Below are 13,857 nucleotides of genomic sequence, written 5' to 3' on the forward strand. Positions count from 1 at the left end.
TGAGGATGATCAATAAACTGTTTTTGTTTTTTTATTTTGCGGTTTTTATATACAAACATGATGGTGCACAGCAGACTATTACAGTCACACATGCAGAAATAGAAAAAAAAAAAAAATAATAATAATAATAATAAGGGTTAATCCGTTTTTGTTTTTTTTGCCAAGAACCAATGATCAATAAACTGAATTTATCACATCATTTGCACTTTCTGCTCTCTACAAAAAAAAAGTCAGGCCTGCACACTGACCATGACTTCCTGTCATAGTTTCCGGTTTATGATGGGAGGAGGGACGGGGGGGGAATCCCCTCCATGAAACATAAATAAATAAATTTAATCAATACTAAATAATGTACATTTAACTGTAACATTGTTCTAATCTTACCACAGCTGAGTAAAACAAAGGGCTGGTTTTGTGTGTGTAAGGCAGATTGTACTGCAGGTGCAGTGTCCAGAAGATAAACACAATTTACTAATGTGTTTGTGAAGGCACTTCGAGGTCTCTGAATAAAACACACTGTAATCTAAAACCTCCTTATTGTAGCCTTGGACATTAAAAAAGGACTTTGTCAAATGCACTTAATATGGTTCTTCTTGTAGTGCTGAATAATGTCTTTCTTTGGCACTATCGCAATTGTTATTATTATGCAGTTCTGTTCCACTATAAGAACGCTGATATTTATCTAACTGTGCCAATATACTGTAATTTACTCAGCCGGACAACATTAAATATATGTACAAATAAAACAATGTTTGAGGAAGGAGTATTTAAGTCTCCATTTCAGTGTCACCTAGGCTTTATTACAGTGTTACACTGTTGCTAGTGATTAGAGATGATACTGTATGTACCTTTAAGGTCGTAATTACAGGAGGAGAAATGTTGTTCGCACTCGTTGCATCAAAGCAGACTTTGCCCTCAGCTCTCTTTAGGCAAAATACCTCACCAAATCTGAGCTGTAGTGAAGTGACAGTAGCTTTACTCCCAAAAAGTGCCCTAACAATTCACAAAAGGGCATTATTTGGCACTGAGTCACTGTGGGGATATGACTTCCTCTAAGAGCAAACACTTCCCAGTACTGGCCTCCAGGAAACCACCCAGACACTTGGTGCAATGCAAGGCAAATATTCAGCACGTAGGGCTAAAACGGACCTTTACATTGCATAAGTAGCACATTGACAAAAACCCACCTAAAGCTTAACACTTTACATGAACACATTTGCTCTATTAGCTGGTGATGGTTGTTAAAAAATATCCTTAAAAAAAAAAAAATCATAAATATATACGTGGAAAACATTTTAGCAACTCTTCAAGCCCACTCGAAATCGCTTTCAAAATCCCATACTGTACATATTAAGAGGCTGCGTTAGTAATGCAAATCAATGCAGAAGTCTTTTTGCACATGATATGTCCGTCCTGGTGTCCTGCTTGCTGCGGGGGGGGGTTGCGGTCCCTATCTGTTGACTAGATCTGAGCCCTGTGTGGAGTAAACAACATAGTGAGGTGTGTTGTTGTCCATCACTTGGGAGCTTGGGGTGTTGCCGTTATTAGTCGGGCTGCACACAGGACCGCAGGTGGGGTTACAGGTGTTTGTGAGTCTGCGTAGGTACTCTGCGTGGACAGGCTTGTGGCTCTGCAGGACCCTGATGGCTTCGTCAACTTTGAACCACATCCTCTTCCTCCCTGTGTAAACATTCAGAGAAAAAAGACAAGGGCAGGTTGTTGGCATATGGCTCACACACTGATCACACTGTAGATCATAACCTCCCAACAGTCCCGTTTTTTCCCCAGGATTTTCCCGTATTTCAAGGCCATCTCCTGTTTTTCTCCCATAATTTGCAGCATTGCTCTTAAACTTTATTATGAATAATTATTATATTAAGAGTTTGTCTGACGTCACTGAAGTTGTCTAACACAATGTACACTGTGTACACACACTAGATACAATTCAACCTGTCTATCACCACATTTACAGTAACTTAATTAACAAATTCAAGACAAGTTGGACTGAACGGTTTCAATTTCCTGTCATTGCTGCTTTATTGCTTTACTGTGAAGAAGACAAAAAACCTTGTATTTGTAACATAAATGTTGGCAGGTATGAGGCAGATGTTTGTTGCTGTAATCATGGATTACACTGAGCATACTGGCCATTGCTGGGATTGACCCTGACTGTGACCTTGGGGTTTCGGGTCTGTCCGAGTGTCAGCTTTGCAACAGCTGTAGCGTTCCCGTATTCCGACATCGGACAGGTGCGGGTTTCGGAAACTGTGCCACAAGCCAACAAGCACTTTGTTTTAAGCATATTGGCCCCTTTAAACTAGGCCTCCACCCTGCTGATAAATATATAACGGATGGTAATACATGGATATTAAAGGTCCAGTGTGTGATATTAAGGAGGATCTTTTTGCAGAAATAGAATCTTATATTCATAGGTATGTTTTCATTAGTGTATAATGTAGTGTAAAATAAGAATCATGGTGTTTTTGTTAACTTAGAATCTACAGAAGGAGCAGAGGCTGCAATCTTGAACCGCCATGTTTCTACAGTAGTCCAGAACGGACAAAACAATGCTTTGAACATAATAATCAGTAGATACAGTAATCTGCAACTACACTGCTAGATGGCACTAAGTCCTACACGCTGGACCTTTAAAGTTTGACACAGATAAGCAAGAAAACAAAGTATTTCTTATAGTCACACCATGTCTTACAACATAGTATGTCAAGTGGACTTGCCTGAAGTCTGCTTTGAAATCAATGAGGTCATTGGTTGTTCAAGATTGTGATTTCCTTGCATAACACATCAACACGGTGCACTTCCATTTTTTAATTTTCTTCTATTTGAGTTGATCTTGTTTGTCTTCCATCTGTGGGGTCTTTCTCCTTCTCTGTCTGCTACTTGCACTCCTCCCTCATTCAGCTTTGCAAACACTTTGATTTGTTTATTTAGAGAGAAGCTTGGTCTTCTTGGACATTTTAATGAAACCAAGATGAAACTGCCAAGGACATTCTTCACTAAAAAGATCTTCAGCAGTGTTATTGTATGCCTTACTGAGTGGGGAGTAAGATTGCTCAACAGGTAAAATAATTTGCACAAGTAGCACAACAATTAAACTGCTAGACCACAGTATTATAAAATATAATGTAATGTAAAAGTGCAGCACAAAAGTCAAAGTGGGGCTGGACATTCCTAACCTACCTCAGTTAGTGTTTATGAAGCCCTCATGTCATCAAACCTTCCTAAAAAAAGCACCTTCCATAAAAAATGATCTGTCCAGTAACCCGTCAGCTGGGAGTGATTTATACACAACTTCAAACCTATCATCTCCTCGCATTCCACACAGCATTTTGGTAAAAGGACATCGGCGTGGCGTGTGATCATCAGAGGGTGGTGTAAAACTTTATGTTGACACCCCGAAGTACACCACCGCTGGCCTTTCAGCAGAGGGGGAGAGTGAATTAAACCAGCACCACCGAGCTCTTTCCGCTCAGTCGCAGCCCTCGCGCAGGGCATGAGAGGACAAGTAAGGAGGGGGCTGTGGTGAGTGATGATAACTGAAAAACAACTGGGCACAGCAAACATTCCTCCCCCTTGTGAACAGGCTGAACTCTATTTCTGTGGGTGAAGGGAGTAAATTATCACGACCACTTTTTTTTTCTACACCAGTTAGAAATAGTTTAAGTTTCGAGTTACAAAGTCCCCAGAGAAGCATTAGATTTAAAATACCAAATGTATTCAAAACCAATAGTGATCACATGTCAGTGAGTCATCCAGATTACCGGCAATGGGGCAAAAAAATGAACAAAGGGGGGGAATTAATTAATTTAATTTTAGGGCTGTAAACAAATGATTATTTTCATTAGAAATCAGTCCAGGACAACTTCTTCAAATACCTTGTTTTGAAAAATTATAATAATCAATTCATCGACTAATCATTTTGATAACTGTTTTACTGTCTTTCTATTTTAGGACTGTAAACGGTGTAGAGCTTTGACTTAATCAATAAGTATGTGTCCCAGTTTCTCAGCTTACAAAGTGACCACTGGAGGCCTCAAAAGTCTTTCTCAATGGATTCCCCTTTATGGTTTTTACCCTTACTCAATATTCTGACCAGCGATCTAATTAATAAATAAATAAATACGTTTTTTACTGTCAAAAAGACAACAAAATAACTTAAATTAGTTTGAAGAGTCAGAATATTTTCTGTATGCCATTATAATTGTCACAATATTATTATCTGTGTAATAATGTGATTTATTCACAACTGTTTCAATTTGCCATAAAACCCTTAAAAAGTTACTCTGCTGAGTGTTTTGACCAGTCCTAGCGCTAAGGAATGGTGTTTTTGTGGGTCCCCAGTGTGTTTGTATGGCACAGCAAGAGGACACATACTGTGTCCACCAAATTAGCTCTGGTTCTCAAACCTTGGTGTTATCTCCCGAACCAGCCGAAGTTGGTCAACAGCCATCAACAGAGGCAATAACGTGTAGAAAACCTGATATTTTTATATTTTTTCGTTCCACCTGGGAACCAACTTTTCAGGTTTCTAACTAATTTATTTGTGGCCAAAATGCTCTGAACTGTTAACATGTAGGTGCCCGAACTGGAACGGAGCCGGTTCCCTGTTGGTGGAAAAGGCCTAATAGTGACAAGCATGTAAGCGAAACATCCTGCCACTGGTTTTACACCAGTCCACAAATCAACAGTTGGTGGCTCTAATATGCAAAGAACCAACAAGGGCGAGGAAGAGAAAGACATGAATGTCAACAGACTGTGATGGTACCTTTAATTTACCTCTATGGATGAGGGGCCCTAATGATTTAACAAAGAGTGAAAGAGTCTCATGTGAATAAAGTTGTCTTACCCAGAAAACCAAGATATATGGGTTTGATAACTTCAATAAATTCAGGTTACTTTCAATAAACCCCCTGGGACAAGACTCGTTCTTGTACTCGTGTGGGTAAAAACCTGCAACATGATTTATGTAACACCATCGGTAATATGATGACAAAAAACTGGAGGCATACCAATGTTGACAGAGTCCTCCCAGTCTTCCAGTGTCTCCGTCACTATGAGGGTATAGACGTACGTCCGGTGCTTTCTGTCTTGATTGTGCTGCAAAGGTTTAGATGAAGACATTACTTTAGATCATTGCAAAAAGCTGGGGCAATGAAATGTATGCAAAGCTTTCATATACAGTAAATAAAGGATGTTAACTGTGATTAAATTTAGTGTTTTACAACAAGAACAAAACATCTTAACACTCTCGCCGACTGAGGACTGGCACATAAACATTAGGCATGCCTATAAAGGTATTCTAGGCACGATAGTAGGGTTACCAGTTAAGTTGATACAGAATTTTAAACAGTTATATAATGTATTATATGCCAAGTGAGAATTTATTACAATTTTCCATGACAGTTTGACAAGCTTACCTCAAAAATACCTAGTAGTCTGCCAAGCTTTCCCTTCACACCAGCCTGCACACACACGGAGAAAACTAATCAAGAGTCATTCAATACATTTACATTTGAATGACCACACAGTGTTGTATATCACCAGCACTGAATATTACATGTTACTCATTAAGTCGATGTTCTGTTTTTATTAAGTTCATAGTGACCTTCTGACAACAAGTAAGCTGAATGAAAACAGTCACTGTACGACATTTTCATACAGCTGAAACACAGCGAGGAACGCGTGACCTGGTATTAGGAACAGCTTGTCTCTGTTCAAATGTGTATGCACAGTCTCAGTTGAACATTCGTCTCATTTAGGACAGGAAACCCTGTGGCTTAGTACCATCCCAGCATGGCCACGTGCCTGTAAGACAGCATGGCAGAGATGACCAGGTAGACCTAAACATAGTGACAGCATGACGAGACAGAAGGGCTTAAGTAGTGCACGAATAGAGATCCATTGCTGCTTATGCACGGTTTGTCACAAATTTACTTTTAGAAGACTTCAGCTGTGGAAACGTCAACTCACATGTGTCCTAGAGCAGTGATTTCCAAGCTGGGGGTCGGGACCCCCCCCCACACACAAGAAGTTCCAAACTTAATGAGGTCGCGAGATGATTAGTGGGGTAGGAAAGAGAGAAACAAAACCAGCTTTAAAAAGTTACGTTTAATTTTCAGAAAGCTTTTTCTTGTGAAATCTCATCATTCTTTAGTTTAACTAGTCACAAACTTATAGAGAAACTACTCCCCGAGATGTGTAGGGGCTCGATCCCAACCTTCATCATTATATTAGAGTGAGTCAGTAAAGCTAGGCAGCTTGTGGAGCAAGTCAGCGGATACTAATGGTATGTACAATCGACTTTTTGTAAAAATAAAAAAAATAAAAGATTTGCTGGCTGGGAGACACAGAGAGGCATTCCAGGAACATGTTTCAGACTTGGCCTCTCTGAAGCCCACAACAGACACAGACAATTATTCCATACTACATACGCATTCTACTGAATACAGTATGTGCTATTATACTTAAATTTATAGTATTTTGTTTTTGAAGTAAATATACAAATAACATTCTTTAAGCTTTCTTTCTGGAGAGGTTTAACCACAATTTGCAATTTATTTAATTTTTTGCAGCTGCACGTAATTCTAATTTTCCTTTGTGCGTAGCATTGTGGTGAAATGCTGGAGAACAGCACACTCAGTTATTTTTCAGTTTGGATGCTGTCTTTTGAGCATAATTATATAACTGTAATTTTGTCACTTTTGCATGGTGAACCCATGATGTACTCAAAGCCTGCTAAGAATTAGTATGTAGTATGTAGTATATAATTGGGACAGCACTATTGTGTATAGTAAGGGACAACAAACTGCAAAATCACTGTCATGCTTGAATTTGTAGTGATATTTCCCAGCATTATTATCTTTCATTGTTGTATACAAAAAAAGACACTACAATTAAATTTGAAATCTCCCATTTGCAAACATTTAAACCTTCACGTGGGGCCCTGAGGGTGATGTGTAGAACTTGTCAGCAGGGTATTAAACATGACGTTTTGAATTGTTACCTCGCCACAGTGGTTGGTTTGCAGCTCATCCATATTCAGATACATGTCTGGTCTGAGAGGCACAAGATGTGGGTAACTGGAAACCCTTCCCAAATGTCACTGCCATACTTCAAAGCTGTCAGCACCACTACTGTCCATGGCAGAAGCTCACCGCTCACCCCACGCCAAACACTCTGGCCAACTACCAGCAGCCTCCTTCACTAAACCACAGAACAATTAACTGGCCATTTATGCATCATTGCCAAATATTTCTATCCAGGCCAATGCAGGCCTGGGCTGGGGTTTTTCTTATTGATGCGTTTAATTTCAGTTCAAATTCCAACATCTGAGTGTTGTGGAGTTGGCTTCCACACCAGAGACCCTTTGAACAAATGAAATGACCCAGTTCACGACATTCTTTTCACAATATACATGTTTGCTGATTGTTTATCTTCCACTTCCATTTTATGACAACATAGCTTGTGAAAGCAACGCTGGTCATCAGCTGACTCTCACTTGTTGGAAATTCCCACAGCGAGTTGAGCAAACATGAAGTCCTACTTTTACCTGCATTATCGTGCTACAGTATTACAACTTTGACCCCCCCTTAAGAAATAAATAAACCAAGTCCAAAATGTCTTAAAGTTTTTTTTTTCATATTGTACTAGCAAAAACAAAACAGTGGCTCCCTCAGAGGAAGAAAATCCTCCAAATACATACAGTACACTCTGGAAAATGGTCAGCAGTACTGCCAAGTGTATGCAATCTGTGGTTAAACAAAATCACCCCTATGTACATTTGATGGTTTTACTATATAGTGCTAACAACAAAATGTAAAAGAAGAACAATTACATGATGTAACTGTGTTTTCTTCATTTTTTCAGCTCACCTCTTCATACACCTCCCTGACGGCGGCTCCACAGGGCTCCTCGTCAGGCTCCATTCCTCCTCCTGGCACGATCCATTGGTCTGGATGTCGACTGCTGCTCACCAGCAGCACCTTCCAAGGAGAAAAGGCCTTCGTCAGATCTCTGCTGCAGAGTTCAGATGGTGCCAAAAAACACGCCAACGGCATGCCCAGGTTTAGAGTCCCTCACCACTAATAGGTGTCTGGTGGCGACTGAGTGTGGTGCTATTCATTCAGCAGGAAGTGTATCGAACATCTCACACGTAGTTCCAGTCATTCACTGCGTTTCCTTAATGCAATATGAGCGTGGTGCAGATTAGGCCGCTGAGCATGACACACTCTTTGCCACATAATTCAAATAGGTGAATGAGAGTAACTAGTCAGCCTGATGTTCAAAGTGTATGTTCCTGAATTAAAAAACATTATTTTGGATATATGTTTAATTGTCCAACACTTCAACTTAACTCACTTTTCCTGCCTGAGATGTGACCACAGGGGGAAACAATAAAAGCAACACCTGCCAGGAATACCTCATATTTTAGGCAGACTACGTAATATAATGCAAAACAATGAAATATGAACCTTAAAATTGAATGCAGTTGAAAATAAAAAATAAAAACCTAGTGGGGTTTTTTTAAACTGACAATGATAAAATATTAAAAGCTGAAGGAGGCTATAAAACATGACAGAAAAATATGGCAAATCAGCAGTCTAATCTGAAATAATCAACCTAAAGCCCACACACTATGTTTAACTGACCTCAAACACATGCAGTTTGGTCTTTTTTGAGCGCGGTGGCCCTCTGGAGAAGCACTCACTTGTCACTTGACCTTAAACCCTATCAGGCATCACACTGACCCACATTAAGTTCACGTGTGAACGCTTTTTGAATTCTACTGGACGTGTGCTGCCACTACGTCCCTCCCTGTAATAGCTCTCTTGACAGCAAAGATTGGCACCAAAAGTCAGCTATTTGCATATCAGGCACTGCAGGCAAACACAGACCCATCTGAGGTTTCCCAACGTTAAGATGTGTCCACATTCCTGCTGAGACCTGATAGTGGAAGCATGGCAGTTTTGTGAAGAGCACTAATGACAACATCTTCCCTGCCGTCAAAGCTGGTCTCGATTGCACAGAAATGACTGCGATGAGTGAAACTTCACGCTGTGTGGCGGTTGGCTGTAACTCACTAACTTGTACGCGGGTCAAGAGTAGAAGAAAAACCCAGAAGAAATCTCAGGACATTCTTGCTGTTAACTGAGCTTATTCAGTCATCAACTTTGTGAATTGCAGCACACTACAAAACTACAACTTAAGTAACTTTGAGTTAACTTAATTAACTCAAAGGGGGCTCATGTTTACCTGTTTACAACCTTTGGCTCTAGATATAAATGTTTAAATGTGTGTGGGAGTGTCTCTGTCCTTGCATTGACAAGCTCTCAGGAGACTGTATGATTTATTCTTAACACACACAACTCTGTCTCATATTTATATATGAATTACAGGCCAAGTTATAAGATACAAGTGAAGTGGCTGTCATGCAATTATCACATTCAGTGATATTGAATCTGCAGTAGTCACTTACTCACTAAAACATGCAGAGTTTAATCTTTACCTCACCGATTCACTGGTCCTGGGGATGTAAAGATGTATCGTGAACCAGTTAAACCGTGATGCAAATATGTGAGGATTAAAATCAGTGAGATGAAAAATTATTTGTAGTATCAAGGGGCAAAGACGAGAAAGAGGAGAGGAATATGCATTGTTTTGCACAGTTTGTACCCTACCTCATAGATACAAAAGGCTCTAAAATTGGATAGATTTTGTCTTCTTTTGCAGTCATAATTTGTCTCCCATCTCATTTTGTTAAACAAATTGTTAGAAAATAATATCTTGAACCCACTATTGTGAATTATATCCAATTGTAAGTTCAGAGTATTGTTATATCCCTTACTAGTCCTACTCTTATATATATTTAAAGAAAATACAAAATATATATGCAAAACAATGGGGCATCTTCCTGCTTTGAGTTATTATTCAAATCAACAATGTTTTTTATATAATGAATTTCTTTCAGCTAACCAAGAAACAGTGCCAATGAAAAGTATGGTCAGTTGGAAGTTTTTGTGTTTTTACAAAAGGAGATTTCAGGCTCCGTTCACACTGCCGACGAAAGCGGCCCAAATCTTTTTTTGCCTTTATGTGACTCAGTTCCGATTATTTCATGATAGAACAGCACAAATCACAAATCTGATCCCTTCAATTTTGAGTTAGACCGCTTTCATGTGTGGTCCAAATCAGGTACAGGTCTGATTTTTGCAATGCGAATGCGACCTCAGTGTCAAAAGCCAGATCAGAATGAATGTGACTTTTATGTGACTGACATAACGCAGGTCACTTCAGGTCAGTGACCTCTTCACACTGGACTCTAATGTGGGCCACATTTTAAAAATAATATGAACAGCACAGCAAAAATATAAAGGCTCTAGGGCTTCAACTGCTCTTGACACCTCGTCAAAGTGATCTACAAAGTGGTCTAAATTAATGAAAAATATAGGCGCTGTAGTAATTTATCTAATGTCCGTGTATGTGTCACATGGTGGAAAAAGTTTGCTGCGTGATGACTGATGATGAGGTGGTAAATTAATAGCTGCAGAGGAGGAGAACAGTGGTGAGTCTCATTTGAAAGTCTGCCTGTGCAGGGCCCTGAGGGCTGCTGAAACACTGGCAGCTGTCTCACTGACACAAATGCACACAAACACACACATGCATGCGCAATTTCACACAAACGCCACGTGAAACACGTAGGCACTCAAAAAACCACTGGATCAGCAGTTGCCTTTCTGTATGAAAACAAAAAGAGCTTAGCGGAGGAGGTTAACGACCCCGAACCGGCTCCACACAAACACCTCAGTGAGGGTGAGGAAGAGCTCAGAGTGCGCGCGTCCACATCCGCACAACAGCTTCACGGTGGTCAACACCTGATTACCATCCAGCTACAGATATTACACTCATACTAAACCTGATGAGGCAAGAAGGTAAAGCAAGAACACATGTAGGGGTTCTGTTTCTTTCAGATTATTATCATTTCTGGTGCTGCAAGTATAAAGTGACTGGATACAATAATGTAAACTCCTGTCTAATGTAATGCAAATCAATACAGCAGCATTACTACAGATACTCTCCTCATGAAGCTTTCAGTATAACTTTAAATTGTTTGATGCAACTGTGTCACAGATAGGCAACTTTCAGCAAAAACAGTGTGATAACATAAACATTTTACATAATTCCAATTAGTTAATTGTAACAATAAACTTGTTTTTAGGATTTTACACTGTGTATTGCCATATTGTGATACTGATTTCAACCTTATTGCCCAACTAAAATCACAAATTTGATTCTAAATTTGGTTTTTGTACTAGATTGCATTATCCTGTAAGACATATTTCTTATTTTCCAGGTTATTATTATTAAAAACACACTAGATGCCAGTTACACAAACATTGCATACCTTGTTTTCAATGGGTGAATTGTGGGGGGGATAAGGGTGGATGTTGTTGACCAAATGAATCCCCTCCCCCCTGCATTGATAAATCCACACTATAGGGTTAAGGTTAGGGCCATCCCTCATGTTAAAAAAATAACAAATCAGCCACTGCTTGTATTGAAAGGTAAAAAAAGTTTTGTTTAAAAACATTATTGTTCAGAGTACAACCAATATGAAGTCATCCTGTCCAGTATATGTCTTCCTGGACTCCAGCTGACACGCTGAGGAAGTGACTATAAACCAGGCATGCAGACAGGACGGATAGTTTACCACCTAATATACAATCAAAAGGAAAGACAGTGAGAATGACAGACGAGATCAGCATGCCAATGGACATGAGACCATTTAATCATCCTCCACTGCAATAATCAATAATCAGAGTAACTTTTAACATTAAGGCAGCACGAGGAGCAGGAAAGCAAATCTGTCAGGGGGACAGCAAGTGCCTGCACCTTGTTTCTATAAATTGCAGCTGATAGGTCACTTGGTGTTTAGCACACAGTGTAACACACACAGCCCCCAACCAGGCCCCTACGACCCCACTCCCCCTATCACATGTGGTCCTGAGATGGGTTGCCGTCACTGGGCAGACACGTTGTGATCTAGGGCAGGCCCTCCCGCCCCCAGTGTATAACTTCCTCCATATTAACTCTCAATTATTACCCCAAACAAACAAAAAAAAATTAACTCCAGTAGCATCAAATGAAGATATTATACTACATACATATATACATAAATATAGATATACATATTTTAAGAGTTAATGTTAGCTGCAGAATGAGTGTAATGAGAGACATATTCAAACCTCTGTAACGTCATTATTAGCCACATCACTACTTTTAAACATTTATGAGCCGGTGTGTGCAAACTGAGTAGGTGTGGGACTACTCTGATGTGCTTTTTTAATGATGTATAATTGAATACAGACTAAATATGAATGAACAATACAATGCTGCAGCACCACATTGCAAACATAGTTCAGTTCAGAACAAGCAAACAGGTTCATTACTCAGCAAAGGATTAGTGATAACAATGATGTGTTGATATGGAAATTACCTGAGCAATAAAACCACATCAGCTGACTTCAGTGTTAGAAAACACAACAACACCTTGCAGGTGAGTGAACGTTGATACAAGACTTTAGAAAGACAGGTGGTCTATTTAAAGGGTGGCACTAAAAGCTTTATGAGAATTAGAAACATGTAATCAAATAAATGTCAATGATTATTGACTTCATCCAGGGACATAGCGAGGAAGCCTTGTCCCTATGAATTATGAGTTCCTCCTGGACAGGAAATGAAAATGATGGTCTCCTGCTGGGAGCTGGTTGCAGTGGGTGCCAGCTTGTAAGACCCCCCCTCCGGTTGTTTAATAGGTAAAATATTTGGCCCTTCAGCCAAGTCCACACACACACACACACACACACACACACACACACACACACAGTATTAAACCCAGTCTGTGTGTGTGTGTGTGTGTGTGTGTGTGTGTGTGAGAGAGAGAGAGAGAGAGAGAGACAGGTTAACCCTCAGCTGCAGCCGTCGACAGACACATCTTACCTCCTCCTCGGTTTCGTTTTTGAAGCACAAACACGCCGCTCTTCTCTTGAACCCTTCCCCGTCGTACGTCCTGGTCTGGTTGGGCTTAAACTTCATCATTTATATCAGCAACTGTCGAGTGTATAAACGGGGGAGGAAAAAGAAAAAGCGACAATCTGGATTCAAACAAACAGCTGAAGAAAGTGTCTCCCGGCTGTGCCACAGAGTTTGGTGGAGGTGGAGGTGGAGGGAGGGAGGGAGAGGGTGAGAGAGAGCAGGAGCGGCTTAATCTTCCGAAATCTTCCCACACTGCTTCTTCAGATAGTCCCAATCACCACGTGTGAACTCCATTCATTCCCGGGCAGTGTTAGACCAGATCTCGGGGGTCCTACCATGTACCTACCATGGTGGATTTAGTGCTGCTGTCATCAACCACGCATGTTTCAACAAACTGGCTCACATCTGTGGTTTGTCCTCGGTCCTCCTCCTCCTCCTCCTCCTCCTCCTCCCTCCTCTGAGAGCTGCGCAACAGGCTGCCTCCTGTCGATAGCTTCCTGTTCATCATTAACGAGGCTGATTGATCCGGAACACGGGGATCAGATCAGGTCTTTTTCTGTGTATTTGTTACAGTTACTCAAAACATGTAATGTATTACTCATTAGTGTTTTAAGAAGTCATATATTTACTTTACTTATTACTCCCTGCCAACAGTAATTAGTTACACTACTAGTTATATTACTTTTTCTGCTACTCCCCCCACAAAATTGGTAATTGTGCCCCAATATTCAGACTTAAGACAGTTAAAAACAATGTTAAAATCGATGTAATGTATTTATTTCCATCTTTCAAACAAGTTTCCTCCAC

General features: G+C 40.2%; 1 protein-coding gene across 1 annotated transcript; it reads right to left on the reverse strand.

The window, feature by feature from the left end:
• Positions 1 to 15: 15 nt before the first annotated feature.
• nudt4a (nudix (nucleoside diphosphate linked moiety X)-type motif 4a) lies at positions 16 to 13,484 on the reverse strand. Its single transcript, XM_051381416.1, has 5 exons — positions 13,015 to 13,484; positions 7,890 to 8,000; positions 5,436 to 5,480; positions 5,028 to 5,115; positions 16 to 1,680 (listed from the first exon to the last, which is right to left on the reverse strand). The coding sequence occupies exons 1-5, from the start codon at positions 13,111 to 13,113 to the stop codon at positions 1,451 to 1,453; spliced, it is 573 nt and encodes a 190-aa protein (XP_051237376.1). The 5' UTR covers positions 13,114 to 13,484; the 3' UTR covers positions 16 to 1,450.
• Positions 13,485 to 13,857: the final 373 nt, after the last annotated feature.

Source organism: Dicentrarchus labrax, unplaced genomic scaffold (assembly GCF_905237075.1).
Source record: "Dicentrarchus labrax unplaced genomic scaffold, dlabrax2021, whole genome shotgun sequence".
NCBI classification, from domain to species: Eukaryota; Metazoa; Chordata; class Actinopteri; family Moronidae; genus Dicentrarchus; species Dicentrarchus labrax.